Raw genomic sequence first — 20,820 nt, 5'->3', positions numbered from 1 at the left:
GGGGTGACTGCTGGACAGTTTCTTTTGTGGTTGCCTGCCTTTTGTTTGTGTCCATGGGTGGGACAGGAGCGGCTGTTGTGCTCCTTCGGGACTGATCCGTGTGACAGGCTGTGGGTCTGTCTGTGTCTTTATGTACTGGTGTGTTTGTAAAGCTCTTTGTGTGCCAAAAAGAGCGTGAGACTTTGGTTGCAAGAAAATGCAAAGACAGATGCGCTTTAGTTCGAGATTGTCTGCAGTAAAGCTGCAGCTCCTAAAGCCAGCAGGAGTCGTCACTTCTGTTGAAGTGGGAAAGGTTGGTGTGTTTAAGTTTTAGATGAGGTGATTAAAAGGACATAAGACTCTTAACTGAACAAGAAAGCACTACTAATAGTATTTTTACTAAGAGTTGATTGAGAACAAAAAGACAATTCTGTTTTTCGGGTCACATGTTTAATCTTGCAGAACTTCTTCATTCAGTTTGGTTTCTAGAGCATTTCTGTTTTCCCCATCATTAATCTGACCTTGCGTCTGACCTCCCTCTCTGCGCCGCTTGTTTTCAGTCTAGGCAGCTTCCCCTCCTGCTTTTTTGCTCCACCCACAGCTCCACCACCCTTCCTGGACTCCAGACTCTCCTCTGCTCCCCCCACTTTTATATGCAGGCCTCCGTCTTTGTCTGTGCAGGCAGAGGGGGGCTGGAGTGAGGCTGGTGAGCAGGGAAGAGGCCCTCCGGCGTTACCCTGGGGATAAACACGCTTGTTGCCCGGGGTTGCCTGCGTCTCCGGGGGGTCTGGAAAAGACCCGGCGGAACTCCGGGGAGAGATTATGGATTGGAGCCCGAAAAGCTCCTGCTGGGCTTGAGACAGAGCAGCAGTCAGCTCCTCCCTCTCCTCGCACTCCTTCCATACCGTATCCTGGAGAAATGCCACCTGGAAAGTGATGAGAACAGACATAAAACTATTCTACCTTCTTTTCGCATATGAAACAAATAAATCTGCAAAACCACCGCTGACGATATCCACTGTAACAAGGAGCAGAAGGTAGACGCTGAGAATTGGTGTTTGTTTTGTTTACATCATATTGAGGATTAGTAGATTGTGAGATATTTAACAAATGCAACCAAAAATATATTTTCACAAGAACTTATGAAATGAAGCACGCAATAATCTTTGCAAATGAGGAAATATTTGTTGTGGCAGTTTTCTTGCATGGAAATTTCCAGTCAAACTAAACCTTTTTGACAATCTTCAGTCATTTTTAGAAGTCTATAGAAGTATTTGTTTCTTGCATTAACTGCTTTTAAAGACTATTGCATAATCCTGTTAACAATGGTATATTTAAGCAAATAATTCAACAATTGTCTTACAAGTAATAAGGCAAAAGACACAATTAACCAGTCTAGATGTAAGCAGAAGTTTGTAAATGCCGCAGAAACTTGTTTCACAAGTCGGCAGAGTGAACATGTGGAAAACATTAGAACAGGAAACGACATGCCCCCTAGTGGTGGCTGAATGAAGATTCGACTAAACTCAAAGGACATCAAAACATAAAGCAATGTAAAGCAAAGCTGTTTTACATACAAGATATTATTAGTAGTGTAAATGGTCTAAACTGGCTGGTGGAAATTTATATTTAAATATATATATATATATATATATATATATATATATATATATATATATATATATATATATATATATATATATATATATATATATATATTTTTTTTTTTTTATTATTTTTTGAAAAGTATTTGTTGTGGGGTTGTTCTCTTATAGGTCTAGTAGTCACTAGTGCTTAGAGCCTGTGCTAGAGTCAGTTCTTAACTAGTTAAAAAAAAGAGTACTGGTTTGGTTTTCCATACTCTGAACCAACTGTGTATTTTTTTTTTTTTTGCAATTTCTTGTAGTTCTTTAAATGGACCATAGCCTAAGAGACCCCAAAAAATTAATAGACCAAAATACTTTTTATAAATATAAATTTGTAGTTCTAAAGATATTTATGGCTTTTTATTTTGTCATTTACAATTTTATGAAGAAGGAGGATCATGCAGATTAAACTGTGATGTCATTTCATTATTTTAAGAGCAGTCAGTACCTGCTTACTTGACTGAGGAGTTGGCAGCGGTGGCTCTGAGCCACGCCCATCTTAGACATGAATGTGGAAGTGAAACGTTCAGAAAGTGAAAGAAACTGCAGCAACCTGACACTTAAACGTGAAAATCAATTTTGTGGTGACAGAAAAGGTGACTGTTCCGAGCAGCGCCAGTGACATTTAAAATTGGCACAGTCAAAAAAAAAAAAAAAAAAAAAAAAGAGACTCGGTCAGCAAGACCTAACAGGCAAGATACCCAAAAACAGACACAGCAGGAACAATGCTGAATTAAAAGCACGTAGACTGCACTGTAGTGATGCACAAAAGCGCTGGAGATCTAATAGATAAAATGTGTCCCCTTTATGATTACAGAAGAAGTTAAAATCCATTACATCACTGGGAGCAATATGGGACACATTAGGCTGTTTACATCCAGAAGACTACTGACAAATAAATGTTTTTTTGTGATCCGGGAAAGTGTGATTAGAACCAGCCACACAGAAAATAAAGGATGATATACAGAAGCTGCTAGCTTTATATCCAAGGCCAGAAATTTGAAATTAAAAGTCATTCTTTCAAGTTCTTTCAAGGCTGCCTGATGAGGTCACCTGCCTTTTTAACTAACACGAAGCAAGAGGTTATAAATACTACTGGCGCATTTAACCACAAACATGTGTCGTTTGAACAGTTTACATCATTAAGACCATCTGCCATTTGATGACACACATGTGTTGTTTCCATCATCCTGTGATTAAACGTTAAACTTAAACTCTCCAATTCAGCGGCTATAGGAGACTCCAACAGATGCCCGTTGGCAGTCTCCGTGGACTCTTCTTCTAATTAATACCACAGTCAAAGTAAATGTTTACAGCCATATTTGGAACATATGTGCCTTTAAAATAACTATAAGGCCAGAGGAGGAATTAAGGAGAGACGTTGTGGTATCCATTTTGGACCATCAGTGATAATTACAGAATAAACCTCCACATACGCACAGAAGCTCAAGAGGGGGATTCTGAAAATTAGTGACTCAATAGGAGACTAGTCTTTGCCAAGACTAGTCTCAAAGAGATGTTGGTCCTTAGAGAAAATGTACTAAGTGGATCAATTAGGATATATGGAAACTTATTTGTTGCCATTCTGAAAGCAAAAAGCAAAAAACAAAAACCTTGGGGATTATATTTTAGACTAAAGCAAAGTAATTACTACAACCGCCCTTGGTAGCTTCCCTGTTGCCTCTCTGTTTGTCTAGATTGCAGTTGCCCAGCACAGAAGTGCTCCACAAATTGCATCAATATGGAGTTTAACAACTTTAATTGGCCAAGTTTAAGCTTAATTCTAACATGTTAACTAGTGTTCTTCCTTCTGCTACAGAGTGTTATATCGTTTCCAAAGCAATCAGTCTGTGTAAAGACACGTCATGCACACAGTTCTAGCTTGTTCCCTTGTTGTTGTGCTGTCCACATTTTACGAAGTTGTTCAACCTTATTTGGTTCCAGCAGAATTCAATCTGTTATTGCTGTTTAATTTGTCTTGTACATCAGATCAGGAAAAGAGGTCAAACCCATCATACTGTGTGTGTGTTATTGGTGTAAGTCAAGAAACCAGTGGGCTGTGTAAAGGAACACTGTTGCCCTGATTTACATTTAAGGCGTCCATCAGCCATATTGCATCTGACCTCAGTGCTGACAAAGGTTGTCTGACTTTCAAAGTCAAGAGAAGGTCATCAGATGGACGTCAAGCACAAACTCACAAACCTCATCCTCTCACTCTCAACCAAATTCCACTGGGAACACATACACAATAACTCACACACACACACCCGTACACACACTTTTGTCTGTGTGTGTGTTTTATGTAACCCCAGTCTTTAGCGAGAGGTTTAAGGGTCAGGCAGGTGTCTTTTTCCTCCAGACACTGTGATCTTTTTCAGTTGTTCTGCTCAACTGAAACAATGCAGCAAAGAGAGGGGGAGAGAACCAGGAAGCCCAGTGGAGGGGGGTGGCTGAGTTTTAGTGGCTGGACTTTAGCCAGTCTGCCAGAATCTGACCGGAAAAAAAGGGGAAAGAGGGAAAGCAAAGAACTCAGGCGATAATCTTAGTCTGAATAAAGAAAAAAAAAACAACCTGCGTGTATTTGCATGTGTGATCCTGCTTGCAGTCGACAAAAACCTACTACTTGATTTTCTCAGAAAATTGGAGTACTATGTAAAATAGATTTAAAATATTTAATTTTTATTACAGATTGTTGTGTTATTACAAAATTATAATGAATACGACTAACAACAGTTGTCTCAACTTAATTTGTGTATCACTTTAAAACAAACCAGTTACACCAAAGGAACAGTAAAATAATTCATAATTACCAAATACAAGGAGGGAAAGCTGCAAAATAAATACCAAAAGCTGCTTTAATGGCGATGGTGCTACTGTGCTTGATTTCCCAGCAAAGAGCTGTGGAGTATTGTCAAGATTAAGATGAGAGACAGCAGACCCAGTAATGCAGGCTGCTTTTAAAGTCTCCATGCAACACTGAACTATATTGTACAGTATGTACTTGGCTGATATTTCTGTAATAAAAATCCTACTTTTATTGGTCCTAATATTTAAATTTCCAAGGAAACTTTTGGTATTATTTAGCTCTAAGTGCACAAGTGTACAAAATCAAATACAAGTTTTGCCTTTTTTCTTTTCTTTTTTTTTAAAAAATAAATACCTAAAATAAATAAACTTTCCAGTGATGTTCTGATCTTTTGAAATTCACCTTCGAGAGTCACAAGTAACGGTTTGAAATATTTGGAGTCTTACAGTGGGGCCTTTGTGACCATCGTCCACATGTGTATTATTTCAATAGAGGCATATTAAAAAAATCTGCAACACATTTGTTGCACTCATCAAGAAAGTTAAATTTGGAATTTAAAAATATGACAAACAACTTGAACAAATTTTTATCAAGTAATTAAACAACACTAGCACCAGAGGCAGTGTTTGAAAACGCAGACACAGTTTATTGTGAGATAAAAAATTGAATTCTATGAATGCAGCAGGAGGCTATATTAAATCTGAAATTGATGTTCCAGTGGGTTCCCATTTGGAATTTGCAGTTTACAGGATGCTCAATCATGTGGACACAAATCCATAAACACAACTGTGGCCCCTACACCGAATGACGGTAAGTGGTTTTGATGGGAAGTTGTTCTGATTTTTTTTTTTTTTTGGTCTTAAAATGACGTATAGTTCCCAAGAGAATGATCATTATTTTGTTGTCTGGAAAAACAGATAGGTGAAAGGTCACCGATGTCCTTCAGCAGTCGAGGAAAACGCTCAGACTTTGACACAGTAGCTTAGCAACAGGGTGATATCACAAGGTCATGATCAAAACCAAGTTATCTCCAACCAACATGCACGTACACACACGTTCACAGATCAATACTACTGAGGAAAAAAAAACACAATAAAAGAGATGGACCAGATACAAGCTGGGATGGATCATTAAAAAGATGTAGTTAAAAACAGAAAAACCAAAAGGAATAGAAAGAACACGGGGGAAAGAAGAGATTATGCAAAGAGATCTGCATTGACTTCCGTCACTGAACGGTAAAAGAAAAGGTCTGTTTAAATGAGTCGAGAAAGATGAGGGTGGAGGCGGTGGGGGAAGCTGCTGAGCTGAAGGTCTACGACAGACATAAAGGAGCATGTCAGCTGTGAAATTAGCATCGGGGCACCTTGAACTGGCTGAACTGTTCTGGACAGGCTCTCTGAAAGGAAGGCAGTTAAAGAGGCTGGATGGAGAGCAGAGAGCGAGAGCTGTTAGAAGGCTGTCAAACCACAACACTACAAATCTCAGCTGCATAAATGTGAGAGGCAGAGATGCACTGCGATGAACAAGTAATGACAAGATGGTAAGAGGCAAATATGGGACTTAATAACCTTTACAGGGTAGTGTAGGGTGATGTATATATAGATACATACACACACACAAGTGTAAAATTAAGTTTTCTGAAAGATACGTTCCTCATGAATAATTCCATGTTTTACAATTGAACAAATTTACACCTTTTTTTTATAGAAGACATGACATTCTGTTCACCCATGCATTCTGATTTAAGACTTTGCATTTTTCTTGTATTGATTAACAGTTTGTCATAGAATTTTATATAAATATACAGAAGAAATGTACGTCTCGAAATGCGACAGGTGCCCATCAAACTGAGAAATCACCTGATCTGCTCTTCTCCCACTATGCATGATCAGAGATCAAAGCGAAGCATTTTGGTTTTGCTTTGATCTTTTGCGACTTTAGAGTTTTGGTTTGCCCCACAGCTCTCAATAGCCCTTTTTCTGAAGCCACAGCATGTAGTTGTTCTCAGTCAGCAAAACAGACCTGAAAAGAGCAAACATTCAAAATACTTTTACAAGGTTTTGGAGAGAACATAAGAATCACATGTCTAAAGACTGCAACCAAGTTGAAAAAATACAACAATAGAATGCTAACTTCCCAGGAATGCATGCTCAGTTAGATGCTTTAGATGGATGCAAATTTTTTTATTTTATTTTTATTTTTGTCATTAAAAAAACCGCAAGCTTGACAGTAGTATCAAAATTACATGAGGTGACAGTTTGCCACATCCCTGCTGGAATGAAGTGAACATTAAAGTTTCTGATGTATAAAAAACATAACTATTTATTTCAGCTTCGGTCGTTTGTTTGGTAGATAATTTGCAAACCAAGACACAGAAAGCTGGTCTCAAACCCAGACAGGGAAGCAGCCACAAAAAAATGAGACGTTTGCTTGTTTGCATGGGATTGAGTGTGTTAGTGGTTAGACAGCTGATGCATGTCGTAACTGCAGCCTCACACTCCAACACAGCAAACACATTCACTGCAAAGGTCGAGCAAATTTAATGTTGGTTCTCAGTTTAAGAAGCTGTCCTGAGAATCCTCCCCCCCCCACCCCCAAGTCTTTTTTTTCCCCACTGCCGTACACATACGCAGTGCGTCTCCCTCATTCAGTCCTCTCTGCAAATCCTTTATATGTGCATCCCGTCTTGCTCCCTTTCATGTCCTTCCCTCCTTTCACATTTTATCTCTGGGCTCAAAACAAGCTGCATGTGGACAGCGCTGGCACAGAGATGCATCCCTACGCACTCGGCACCTGGGACAAATGTGAGCTTCATCTCCAGCGCTCTCGCTTTTTCTGTCCATTTAAAAGTCGCTCACTATGTTCGTCGGCCGTCACACTCTCATAAATACACAGTGGCTAAATTTATTCCTGGTGTTGTGTAGCTGCTGTTGGCACAGAAACATACGAGTGGGAAATACTGAGCGACTGAAAATGTCTCTTATCAAAGACTTCTTGAGCAACCGGAACAAGCTTTGGAGAAATGTTAGTGACACACACATGTGCAGATATGACAATGACAAGGTGGGCCTTCATAAAGTTTTTATGCCCTCTTTTCAATACATTTTAGTGGGGATTTCAGGTGACAGAAATACGCAGTAGCTCATAATTTTGAAGAAGAGAGTTAAAACTTTGCAAAGAGCGGTGAACATCTTAATTAATCTCCCACTGGTGAGACAGAATCGCCTCAAGCTGCAATTAATCATTCTGGGTCTCTGCTAGCTTTGCACAAGTATTTCTCTATTTGTCCACACAGTAATGCATTCTGTGATCACAGAATGAAAGAGCTGTGACCACTTTCATTCGGGTTGATGTACAGTGTTGGGCTTCATCCACAAATAGCGTTTTGTGTAAAAGCCAAAAGTTCAGCTTTAGTCTCATCTGATCATTCGCTGATCATTCGTTCCCTACTTGGCCATTTGCAGCCTTAAAATGCAAATGCAGGGCATGATTTTGGATACTTACTCATTTAAAAAGACATGAAACCCTTTTTTCTTTCCACTTTATAATTACGCACTACTTCTTGTTGGTTGTAATAAAGTAGACTAAAGTTCTTGGTTGTGATGTGACAAGATGTGAGCAGTTTAGGAGGTATGAACACTGAATACCCACCTCTTCTGTAAGTGTGGCATTCTTCTCAGTTACCAGAGCTAGCTTACATTTAGCTTGGCTCAGCTTCTGTTGCCCCTGTCGGCGTTCCCCCTTCTCTCTCTTCTCCCTTGCTGCCTCTTCTGTCCTCCTCTGATCGTCTCTGTATTTCCTCTCCTGCTGAAGTTCCCGACTCAGGCGCTGCACTGCCAGCCTCTCCTCCTCCAGCTAAAAACGGGGTTGATTTCAGATTGTACATTGAAACAGTTAACAGTTAATCCTCATTTCACATTTCAGCAGAATTTCTGTTTTCTTGTTGCTCTAAATCAAATATTGTTTGAGAGTAAGTAAAATTGAAATCACATTGGGCTGGGTGTTTTTTGTGACCGTGATTAGTCTTTGCACAGGATGTGGCTATGAGGGAATATGCAGTGACGAATACAGCAAGAATAGGAGGAATTCAGCAAATTTTCCACAAACTGGAAATGCATTGTCTGACAAATGAATGATCCTATTTCTGCTAGAACTTCAGCGTGCTTCCTTGTTGCTCATAGATTTGTACTGTGGGTGGAAATGTATTTGAGGATGTAGGAGGGCTGTTTGCGTGTTGCCTTCTGCAGTCTCACCTCCACTGTCTGGATTTAAAATCTCTTGAAACCACAAAATTAATCATGCCGTCTGCATGCGAGCGTGCGTGTGCTGCAGGAACGCTAAAAGGCATGCAAGGTAAGTAACTACACAGGCGGGATAGAGGACAGAAATGCAGACAAGTTATGAGGGAAGATGTTAGGGGGAAGCTAGAAGAGCTGTTTCTCAGTTCAAACTTGTTCGTAATATAAACTGAAGTGTCTGAGTCTTATTCAATTAGTCTGCATACCAAAAAACAGCTTTAATGTTGGCTAAACCTTTTAAACTTTAAAGCTTCTATCAGATGGAAGACATGTAAAATTTGAAACCAAGCTCAAAATTTTGTCTCCCAATGAAGGAAATGAGCAGTAGGCCTGTATCCTAAATACCATTGTGCATGCTTCATTTTTGAGTATTTTGAATGTGGACTCCATTCTGCACCTTTAGGGAAAGCTCTGAAAGCAACGCCTGGCTCTTCTCCCTTTCTGTCTTCAGCTGTAGATCAGCCTCCATTCGAAGCTCTTCCAACTTCTTCTGTAGGTGCAAAGAACTCTGAAGTCTTTCTTCTTCCAGAGCAGAAGCCAGCTGCAAAATATCAAGAAAACAAATACAACATGGGTGCAATAGGAGTTTATTTTATGAGCTGATGCTTACTTTCCTAAACCACATTGACAGCAACACAGAAGCCATAAGGTATTGCTACAAACTGAAAACAAAGAAATAATAGTCATACGTCCCGTAATATAAAAGAGCAAGTCACTAACTTATCTAAGCATCTAGAAAAAGACTGTTCATTTCCAATGTATCTATTGAGGAAGTATACATTTCCAGTCAGACGTGTCTTAGCACGAATGTCTTATCAATGTTGAGCTTTGAAGATAAATTTGAACTGTTCTCTTTAGATGGTGATGATTTGAAACACAAACTTCATCATAATGCTGGTTGAATATTTGACTTATCTTATCTGAAATGTTAAGAAGTTAAATGTCACTCATTCACCCCTGAAAATGGCCTTATTGACCAAACTTGAATACTTTTCTTAGGGAACGTACAGCTCATTTAGATTGGTTTGTTTCCTAATATAGGTTCAACCTCTAAGTATAATTTAATGGATGTTAGATGGGGTTGAGAACAGGCCTCAACCCAGACAATAAACAGTCTGGTTTATTAATTTAAAACCACATTTAGATGTTTTTGGAATCATTTGCGTTTTGAAACACCGGTTCTTTTTGAAACGCACACATTTTGCTGAAGGTTAATCCACTTAGCTGTTGACTTTTGATGAATATGAAAAATTTGTAAGGAGTCGTCTTTTTTTATGCCACTCACTTTGGGCAATGCAACAGTAGCACTGGCAGTGAAACAGGCCCTCAGCATGACACCGTCACCACTATACTTGACAACTGGTAGAGTGTTTAGTTTGTGTCGGCTGGCCCAAACACAATTCAAGTTAATGTCATACATTGACAGTGAGGCTGGTGTCCCAGAACCTTCTAGAACAGGGGTGTTCAGTCGGTCCTTGAGGACCAACTTTGAACACCCCTGTTCGAGTGTATGATGGATTTGAGAAAGTTTGAGAAGACTGTGTTTCTTTGAATTTTAACTTCCTTTAATCTGAGGACAGTTTTTGGGTCAGATTGATGACATTTGGACAGAGCTGATCATCTATTTTAAAACACTGGTCTCAGAATGCAAAGAACTGGTTGACAGTAAGCTTCTGGACTGGCCCCAACCTCAACCCTGTTAAAAATTTATGAACTAACTTGAAAGTTGGCTCTGTACTAGAAAATCAACCTGTGACCGGAGCTGTACATAAATCTGAAGAAAAACTTGCTGACCTCTAGCCAACCTCAAAACACTCCAATAATTCACTCACAGTTTGTGAACAATGACAGAAACGTGAGCGCTTACTCTCTAATAATGCAAGTCTTCAAAATGCGAGTTCTTGTCGTCGGACTCCTCAAAATGAAAAATGAATTTCTTGCTACATAAGACACCACTTTGGTCTCCAGACAGCAAAGCACTGTGTGGCACATTTTTTACTCAAGCTCAACCAAGGCCACCTTGTTTTTCCAACACCAGCATGGAAAATCAGAGACACTCGATGTCAGTGTCACAGGCTAGCACCACTGTGATTCTGTTAATCTCTGTGTGTCTGATTGCATGCACTTATGCCTGCAAGTGTGAAAAAAAAAGTGGATGTGGGTGTCAGAGGAAAAAACAAAACAAAACAGAGTGGCGTGTGAAAATGTGTATATTTGACCCAGTGCGTGCATGCATGTTATGGTTTGGGTTTGAGAGGCTGTATGAGAGACTAACATTGCGTGTGTTGGATGAAATGAGAAAACACCACTTCCTTTTCGCTGGTTGAAATGTACGTGTGAGGAGCATGGATGGTTTGTGTGCGTAGACCCTGTGTGTGTATGTACACAGCTGCAGTTTGTATCTGAAAAGAGCAGCAGAGTGGCCACTTCCTCTTCATGGGTTATGCACCCATACGAAGTCAGGAAGCCCATGATGAGAAATAACCTGCTTGGATGTCTACCAGTGTGGGAGATGTTTTCTACCATTTTCTGTGTCAGCATCAGTCTTCACACGTAGATGTGTCGGTGTGTTTGTCTGTGACATTTTCAAATCTAGATGGGAAAGTTTACAGCAAACCAAACAAGTCTAAATGTAAGAAATGTGTGATGCTGCAGAATGACTTACAGCAGTTTCATGCTGACTCAAAGGCCTCATGTATATTGTTTACTTTTCACTCATGCACCATCCTCCTTGGTTTTTTTATGCGGCCAGTCTATTTTCCCCTCCAGGCAGTCTGGTGAAAATATCTCCACACAATTGCTAACAGCTGAAACCAGATATTTACCAACATACCCTGTATGAAAAGACACATTAACCATTTTTTCTCACTCCTTGACATCAAATCAGACTAAACTGTTTCCGTTTTAAGTCCATTAAGATGACCAAATTTGTGTCTATTGGCTAAATACCAAAAATAATTAGTTCATTTTCTTAATTACTTCCTTCTATACCATTAAAGGGTAACACTTTATTTGACGGGGTGTGCATAAGACTGACATGACACTGTCAAAAACACGACATAACATCTGTCGTGAACATAAAGAAGTCTTTATGAATGTTTATGACAGTTGTCATGAAGTGTCATTCAGTAAATAATGACATCTTTTAATGCAAAGTAGCTCTAAAAGTTGCATTGAAGGTCCATTTAAAATACCAACTTTGAATTAAATTAAATCATTTTGGAAAGTCATGACGATAGCATGGAATGGTTTTGTACGTTTTTGACCATTAGCGGCACAACACTGGATGTGTGTTAGGATAACAAATCGAAAACGCTGCTTTCTTGTGTGACAGGAACTCAAGCAGAGATATCAGGGTGAGAACGGTGGACCTCCAAAATCTGGTGTGTCATTCTTTAGTACAAGTTCAAGATGCCAGAAGGGACATTCGTCTGCTCTATCAATTGTTTTGCGAGTTTAAACAACACAGGGATGTACAGCCCTTCAACAATAGAGGAAGTTGACGAGTTCTGTGTCCCTGAGGGCAACATGTTTTGATGCAACAGGTGCAAATCAACCCCAGTCTGACTGAAGCTGGAGGGAGAGTTTCATCATCTGTGACGAGCTGAGTTCTGTATGCTACGACACTAAAGGCAACAATAAGCCTGGTTACAGTTTTCACACAGAGACAAAAACATCGACTTTTTCCAGACATGTTGTTTTCCACTAAAACTAAAACTGAAGGGTTTGGCCAGAATTACAATAGTTATGATTTTGACTGAAGTACAGGGGTGACAACATCCCTGTGATGTGTATGTGTGTGGGGGGGAGGGGGGAGTTGCTGCAGGAGGGACTGGTACACTTCACAAAGTAGACTGTATTGTGAAAAGAGCACTAAATGAAAATATTAAAGCAACATCTGAAGACATCACCAAAGTAGGTCAATCTCAACAACAAATAGGTCTTCCAAATTAAACATCTCTGTTCTTTCAAACATAAACCAGTGAGTGTTCACTTGAGATCTTTGCACAGCAGACTTTTATTCTTGGAAGAACAACCTCTGAGCAGTGATGTAAAGCTAAACCTCTGAGCCTCTTGCTGCCAGACAGCACAAGACACTACAACACTGTTGGCTAATTGTCAGTGTGTGAGTATGTGCTCGGATTTGTGTACATCCATCTGACTGCTGGTCTCAGAGCCCCATAATCTCATCCACATTTTGTCTTGGGATTCTCCCTATTTAAACTCTTCTGAACTGGGACAATGACTTGGATGCGGTCCCGAACGTCTGTTTACATCAGCGTAAACCGATACGCCCCAGACGCAGCTTTCAGCTCTGCTTCGCTACAGCTCTTCTTATGTTAAAACATTGCATCATGGACATTACATCTCTCCAATAAGATCACATGAGGCAATCTTTAATCAGTTACTAGTTTTCATCTTTCCAAGGTTCTTATTTTCCAGTATTTCCTGACAGAGCATCTGGTGCAGTGTTTATGTGTACCCTATGATTTGTTTTACCCGAATAACCTAGCCAATTTATATACAAACTAGTAGAACAGATGGACTAATAATGGTTGTAAGGGAGCAAAGTGGGACTTTTTTTTTTTTTTACTTTTTACACACCAAGTTCTTGTTCTTAAAATGGTTATGACCCTCACCATTGAGGCAAGTTCTTTGCTGTGGTTGTACTTCATGCTGATCACAGCTCGATCATGAGACTCAATCAAAATATCTCTGCAAATACAAACATAGCGCAGTGTTACAACATTAAAATAAAGTATTATTTGTTGCAACAGCAATTACTTATTGTCTGCAAAACTTACACATTTCCCAATTATCTAAATAAAATTCTCAACAATGAACAAATTGTTAAAGAAATATAAGTGGTGACAATAACATCTGAATCTATGTTGAAATAGCGAAAGAAAGGACATCCTTTGTTAGTTGCAGGTTTTTAGACTATGAATGCTTTGGTCTTTACAACTTTACAACTTGCATACCACCATGTCACAATTTAGGAAGTACTGAGGAAATCTAGCGTGCTACTTTACTGCACTTTGGAGACACAGAGCTTTCACACATATGCGTAGTATTAATTTTATTAAGTCTATAGAATCCATCTGCCTATAATCTTTAATGACTCAGGTCATTATCGCGGAAAGAAATCTTGATCTGGACATCCGCAGAAAGAAACAAGTGGTGAGCAAATAAAAACTGAAATGGAAGTCAGAAAGAGAGGACAAAGTGAACTGTGGAACATGAGCCTGAGATAGCCAGAGAGAATAAACCTTATTGAATTGTTGATCTCCTGCACAAATATAAAGTGTCATTTCAGCAGCTGCTCTGGCTGATAAGATGTGAAGGACAATGAATCTCAGAGGACAAGCAGAGGAGCTGGCCGCTTTTAAGAAATGTTTAGACAGTCAGTTTTGGAGGAAAATACAAGCTGCCAAATAATATCTGGGACGACTGAACATTTTGTTAAAACAATCAGTGCATTAAATATGCATCGTCTTGTAACCAAGCCAACTTATGTGTAAACAATGTTGGATGGGACAATACATATTTTATTTTATTAAGCTTTTATGTCACCCTCCACCATCACATAGTGCACAATTGGTTAAATTTCAAAATATTTTTGACAAATGCAAGTTTGAAAAGTGTCCACATGCTATGGATATGCGTTTCTTCAGCATCGAGTTGGAAGCTGGTCATAGGTGATGATGGATGGTTTGTTGATGACTCGAGACCAGGACACACCTTTCAGACGGACGACAAGACTAAACATACAGCCAGAACAACAATGGAAAGGTTTAGATCATATCATAACCAATGTGGTGGAGTACAAGAAAGAGGTTTTCTTCAGTGTTTTGACGCACAGGAGATGAATGTAAATTTCCCAAACCTTACACTTTTTCACAGTTATTCACAGTTTTGTCCTTCACATACAGTAAATCTTATTAAAATATATTAAAATCAAGTCATAATGTAAGAAAATGTAAAAAAGTTAAACGGACGATCTATCTCTCTTAGGCACTGTGTTTTGTGGCACAACATTTGTCAAAGAGGAACCATCTTTATTAAAAAAAAAGTGTGTGGTGACATATTTGTGTGCACACCTCTGTGCATATATCTGATGAAACACCACATAACCTACAACGTAATAAAGAGCGGCCTGCACATTCCCTCTCCTCTAAGTCAGGGCAGACATAACATCGTTCACTCCACTAGCTCTGGCTAATCACATCAGCCTACTGACCGCGTGCGCGCACAGGGAGAAGCTCAAAAATAGATGCAGCCAAAAGTTTCTGCATGAACGCTCCCAGAGAGTTGCGAGTTTGATGCCAAGGTCTGACTCCCTTTCAAACGTTGCTCGGTCCTCATTAAGGGGAGACAAGAGATGTGAGAGGAGACGGAAGCAAAAGAGGAGCCGTCACTGTGCAACCATCTACTGGAGTGTAAAATGTTATTTTAGATACGTTTGGCATGGTTACTGTGAAGTTTACACTGCTCTGCGATAATACGTTGTGTGTTTGTGTGTTGGCGAGTGTATGCGTGTGTGTGTTCAAAGCACAGAGCCATCAGGGATTTCATAGTTAAGTCCTTTCTAGAAAAGAAACCCCAGGATGTGAGGATTTGACAGATTTATGAAGTCAAAGCCTTTTTAATATGTATCAAACTGCTGATGCATACAATATCTCTATGTGTCTGCATGTGGGTGGGTTGGAGTGCCTGAGTGTGTACGTGTCCTGTCAGATATAACTCGCCTCTGATTATCAAAAACTGGAGATCTCAGGAAAGATAAACGCACCAGCAGTTTTAGGATCAACTTTGAGCCTATGTGTGTGTGTGTGAGACACCCCGCACCCACCCCAGGGCGCATGAGGGTGCGTGCAACTTTAGCCCTCAGAAGGAGGTCTGGGGGGATTATAGGGTGGAATGATGGGGAAATCTGGGAACACTCTTTCATTTGCTCACACGCCAGGCTGCTTTTAAGGACCGGCGTGTGTGTATGCAGGCAGAGAACATGTGTGTGAGCGGCTGATGCCTCTTCAAAAAAAAAAAAAAAAAGCACATTCCTTGTTTCTGCTCTGGATGCTGATAGCATCTGTGTGTGCACATGCAGACAAAAGTCGGCCCTGCTCAAGGGCAGTTTTAAATAGCTATTTACTCACTGTCCGTGAATCAACAATGAGGATCGGGAGTTATCAGGAGTCTCTGCTGACATCATGCATCCCCCGGGATTTATACTTAGGGACAGAGCTCTCCACCTGGAAAGCTTATTTTGATTCCAGGATGAGGAATTTTCTTCCACTAACCCCAGAATTTCCGAGCAGAAATGTGCCGCCTTGTAAAAGAAAAAAATGGACCCCGTTTTATAGCAATAGCAATTTATGATGTGTGAATAAAAAAAGACTGAGAGCCATAATAAAAGTCAAGATCCAGACAAGGATGATATAATACTTTCCAGAAGAGCAAAAAGGAGAGAACTTGAAAAGCAGAAAAAAGTGTGAAGTAAACATAGATGAAGGCGTTATCTTGTGCCCAAGGCTTGAAACCACGTCTCTGCGGAAGGGTGGATGGGCTGGAGAGCTTCTGAGGGACATCATTTCAGTCACGAAAATGCAGCTGCCTGAAACCACTTGAAACAAGTCCTCTCACATTTAAAAGATGGATGAGTAGGCAAAGAAACTTCTGACCTCTCTTGACTTTTAAATCTTTTACTCTTTCAACTTATTGCGGCTTTCATTGGTTTTTCTTCCTCTCCCAGCTCTTGCCCTCGCTCACCCTGTCCCTCTGTTTTCAATTCTGTCACTTTCCCTGAATCCAGGGCATGCTGGGACGTCTCTCTTGTGTGCGTGTAGAACGTGTGCAGCCCCAGTGTCGCGTGTCTCTCATGCAAGAGTTGGTGATGTAACTCCTCCGACCAGTCAAGGCCCACCTTCCTCCTCCTGGCCTCCTTTCTATCGTCTCTCCTTTCCTGCTTCATCTCATCATCCAACTGTCCATCATGGCTGTGTTTCATGTCTCTCATCAGGTTTTCTATTGTATCACCCTTCAATCTTTCACCAGCCTGGGGGAAGGGTGACCTGGTGGTTTTTAAGGTTGTCTTTTCACAGTCACTTCACAAGTGATTTTCATCAACAGCTTATTCATTAAGATTCATTAACAGTAGCTGCACACAGACCATAGTTCCAGATGGGGAGGAACTATTATTTCTGTAATTGTAACTAAAGGACTTTTTTTTTTTTTAACCAGGAGTAATTTGGTTACATGCTTTGTTTAACTTGAAAAATTACAAATCTAAAAACTTCACTTCTGTCAGGTAAGGTCAAAGTTCAGGATTTCACAACAAGAAATCATCTACATTGCTTTATTCAAATATTTTGATTTAACTTTTAAAAAGTAAAATTACAGTGAAAAATATCAAAAATTTAGATTTACTGTATTTATACCATGCATTATGTGTGTTTGTGTGTAATTTTAAACTGGAGCTTAAGATGCAATATGTGGCGCAAATGGACAACTTTTAATTTCATGTACGTGCTTGAGCAGAAAATGTTTAGTTTTTAAGGAAAAGTAACAACTGAAAACTACTGAAACTGTCATGGCTCACACACATCACTTGTAGTGACAAAGGCTGCCTAAGTCACAGGCGATCAGCACTTCCATCCAGAAGAGAAAATGGGTAGATTAAGCTACAAAAGTACTCCACACAAAACTAATGCAAAAATAACTGGAAATGATGACATGAGACAAATTCAATCTACAGCCTGAAAAAAAAAAGCATCAGGTTTCACGTAACTTGTAACAGCAGCGAAATATGAACAGTGTATGTAGATAATGGTACTATTATGACAATCTATTGCATATTTGTTCTTTCCTTGACATCAGACATTGTTTCACCTTCTAGTTTGTGGATTATGCACTTTGCAATGCCTAATGCTTTATAAATGCATTTAAATGTGACACACATCATACCCTACTGTTTAAGTTTTTTGACATTTTTTAAAGCAATGTTTCAGCACACAAATCTTCCATTGTGTTACAAATCCTCTGATGTCAGAACCCCGTAACTAACAAGGGTGGGCTATTTTCAAGTCTCTTTAGACTTATTTTCTGTGTACAAGAAAAAAAAAATGTCACATTTATTTGGCATTTGGATTTGATTTTTTTTTTTATGTTGTGGCATACCCACTCCAACCATGACATTAAACTGAGAAACCTATTGAATCGTGACTTATTTGTACAGATTACAACAAAGATTCCCCTTGAAGGCTAGAAATTAAGTTTGTGCATGACACTAGATATGATATGGGATCTCTTATGCCAAAAAAGGCATCTGTCATCGAAGACATGATATAACTATTAAAGAACAAAAAACTAATGACCACATACCAGATTCCATCTGTGATGACTTAAAATACTATTTACTGAAGCATACAGGTACGGGAAAGCTCCAGCTTCAGGAATTCATTATCTACGCTATATGTGAATGTTTTCAGTGAATCTAAAAGACAGGTCACCAATCTCTTGAAGAATAAACACATGTAGCTGTTCAGCAATTAAAACTTCATGGCTTTGTTAATCATATGTGGACTTATGGAGCAATCCTACACTGTGATGCTTTTCACTAATTCATGTCAATTCTAGAAGCTAAAAAGCAGTCTTATCTTAAATGTGAAGTCTGTGTGCAGAGAACCACAGAGGAAAATCTATAGGTTTTAAATTATTTGTGATCCTGGGGAGTGAAAAATAAATCCTGTCATGCAAGAATTTGTTTCTAATGTGAACTCAACCTCAGTGTGCATTACTCTCCAGCCCTTTATACTTTGTATTCTAAGGGGAAAACTGCTGAAAAGTCAAGGAAATATTTATGTGTAGAAACATTTTACAGTGTTTCTGTTTCTCCCGTCAATTATTTATATTCCATTTAAATGTCACTCTGTCACAGTCATTCTTATTATGAACCATCTCCCAGTGAATCACAGCACTGTAATCCACTTCAAAAAGGCTCACAAGCCATAAAAAAACATGAAGACATTCTTGAACCACAAGACTAGAAATGTTTGTAGCATTCTGATGTTTTTTTTTCTTCAATTTTTTTAAAAAACACACCAGAGTCTGCATTTCAGGATTCTTCCTGACATTTTTTGATTACAGCAGGCATGCTAAAAATGCCAGGAGAGGTCCTGAAAATCCCATGTATCTGTTTTCTTGGAACTTTGATGATTTATAATTTTAGGGACAGCTGAGTAAAATTATTAATCTAAGAGACCAAAAGCTTTTACAGAAGTGGATTTCATCAGGAACCCATGCACTAATTATCCAAACCCAAATACTAGATTAAGGCAAGCCCAGTGAGACATGCGGCTGCGATTTGCTCAGTCATTAAAAAATGCCTGTTTTTCTATGACCAGTTAGCAAGCAGTATTGTGACAGCATGATCAAAACATTGGACTACTGCTCAAGTAAAAATTGAGCAGTAGTCTCAATTTTAACATCTGTATTTCATATAAATGTTAAGATACTGTTTGCTTTTTTAAAGAAATTTCAAACCACCTTTATTGACAGTGTTCACACAAGAAAGGGGAAAAGAGAAGGGGGGGGGAAGACATTCAGCAAGGATCTTGAGGCTCAGAGTTGAACCTTGTACGGTTATATTATGGGATACAGGCTGTGAATGGAGTCCACGCTCTGCTGCTAAACCTGTCAGTGTGAACTGCCTGGTCCAGATATAACCTTAGTGGGTTACAGTGTCCTAAGGGAGATAGTCTCTTTGGTCATTCATCAAAACAAATACGCCAGCAGCACAGAACTGATTCAAACTTTGACAAATTTCATAGGCCTTTCAAACTGCAGTACGATTTATTAACTTGGCTTTCAAGCTCATGGGTGGTGATGCATGTAAGGAGGTTCTTTTTGTAAATATAAAATAAAATAAACATGAGTAAAACAGTCACTAGTGAAAACAGATGCTTTGGATTTTAATATGATGTTTTCACTTTGTTAACATTATGATGACTGATAAACTCACCCAATGCTTCCTTTGTGACCTGTCACTATATATTGTGGATATAGCCGATAGATGGCTATTCCTAATAACTACTTAATATTAGTAAAGAAATCTGAAAATTTGAAACCACTAACATAAGGGACAACCAGAGATTTTTCTGGTTCAGTCGATGGAGAAGTTGTTGTACTCGCCCTGTGGTCACGCAGCACGCTGATGTTTTGCAGTGCCACTAAAGCCTCAAACTATGCCATATCAAATGTCTTTGCTACCTCTTCCCCTCGCAGTCAGACAGATCTGCTAGGTGTGCAGCCACAAAAGTGGACCTGTAAACATGAATGAGCGCTACAGCGCCAGCTGGCTGACTATGAAGAGTGGGGATCAGAAGAACTCGTCCCATAAATCTCAGCCTACGAAAACAAAAAGCTTCCGTGGTGCTTATTAAAGACTGAACAAAAAAAAAAAAAAACATTGTCCCCCGCTAGTGCCACATGAATTAAATTTTCACTGTGCCGTGGCTCTAGCTCATCATGCACGGCTGGGCCAAGAGGTTATGGGGCCTTAAGCAGAATATGAGTTAGGGGCTGTTAAGAACATCACCACCACTAGTTTCAACACAGATTCGCTGGAGTTTCATAGGTTGAGCTTAACAGTAATCACTGGTAATTGATTATTTACTGATACGTATGTGTGAACAAAGCAAGCTCAAACACAAATATTAAACTGACAGCATCAGATTTTAGCTATGGTAACAATTAAACTATGAAAATTATTATTTGCACTTTTACAAAGTAAACTTGCAAATTAAATCTTAAATTAAAATATTAAGATATTTAAGGTGTTTCCACACCCGATAGTCCACTGTGGAATAATTAGAGCTCGGTAAATATTTCCCAGTTGACCAAAATAAATTCAAACCAAGCCGTTTTTGGTTATCCGAACTTTGATCTCAGGGGCGTTTAGTACTTTCAATGTAATGAAAAGCTGATAATAAACTATAAACACAAGGTTATTGAATAGTCTGCGATGTGAAAGTGGCGTTTGCCTCAGGGTTCAATTCTTCTCTTCAAGATTTACGCAAAGTTTGGTCCCTTT

At 39.3% G+C, this 20,820-nt stretch overlaps 1 protein-coding gene across 1 annotated transcript; it reads right to left on the bottom strand.

Moving 5' to 3' along the window:
• Window positions 1–407: 407 nt before the first annotated feature.
• Window positions 408–9,264, bottom strand: lekr1 (Leucine-, glutamate- and lysine-rich protein 1). The gene is made up of 3 exons (XM_014998101.2): window positions 9,127–9,264; window positions 8,083–8,286; window positions 408–905 (listed from the first exon to the last, which is right to left on the bottom strand). The coding sequence occupies exons 1-3, from the start codon at window positions 9,196–9,198 to the stop codon at window positions 465–467; spliced, it is 717 nt and encodes a 238-aa protein (XP_014853587.2). The 5' UTR covers window positions 9,199–9,264; the 3' UTR covers window positions 408–464.
• Window positions 9,265–20,820: the final 11,556 nt, after the last annotated feature.

This window comes from Poecilia mexicana, unplaced genomic scaffold (assembly GCF_051168715.1).
Source record: "Poecilia mexicana isolate PSO_F unplaced genomic scaffold, ASM5116871v1 scaffold_13, whole genome shotgun sequence".
NCBI classification, from domain to species: Eukaryota; Metazoa; Chordata; class Actinopteri; order Cyprinodontiformes; family Poeciliidae; genus Poecilia; species Poecilia mexicana.
This window is presented reverse-complemented; position numbering and strand designations above follow the sequence as displayed.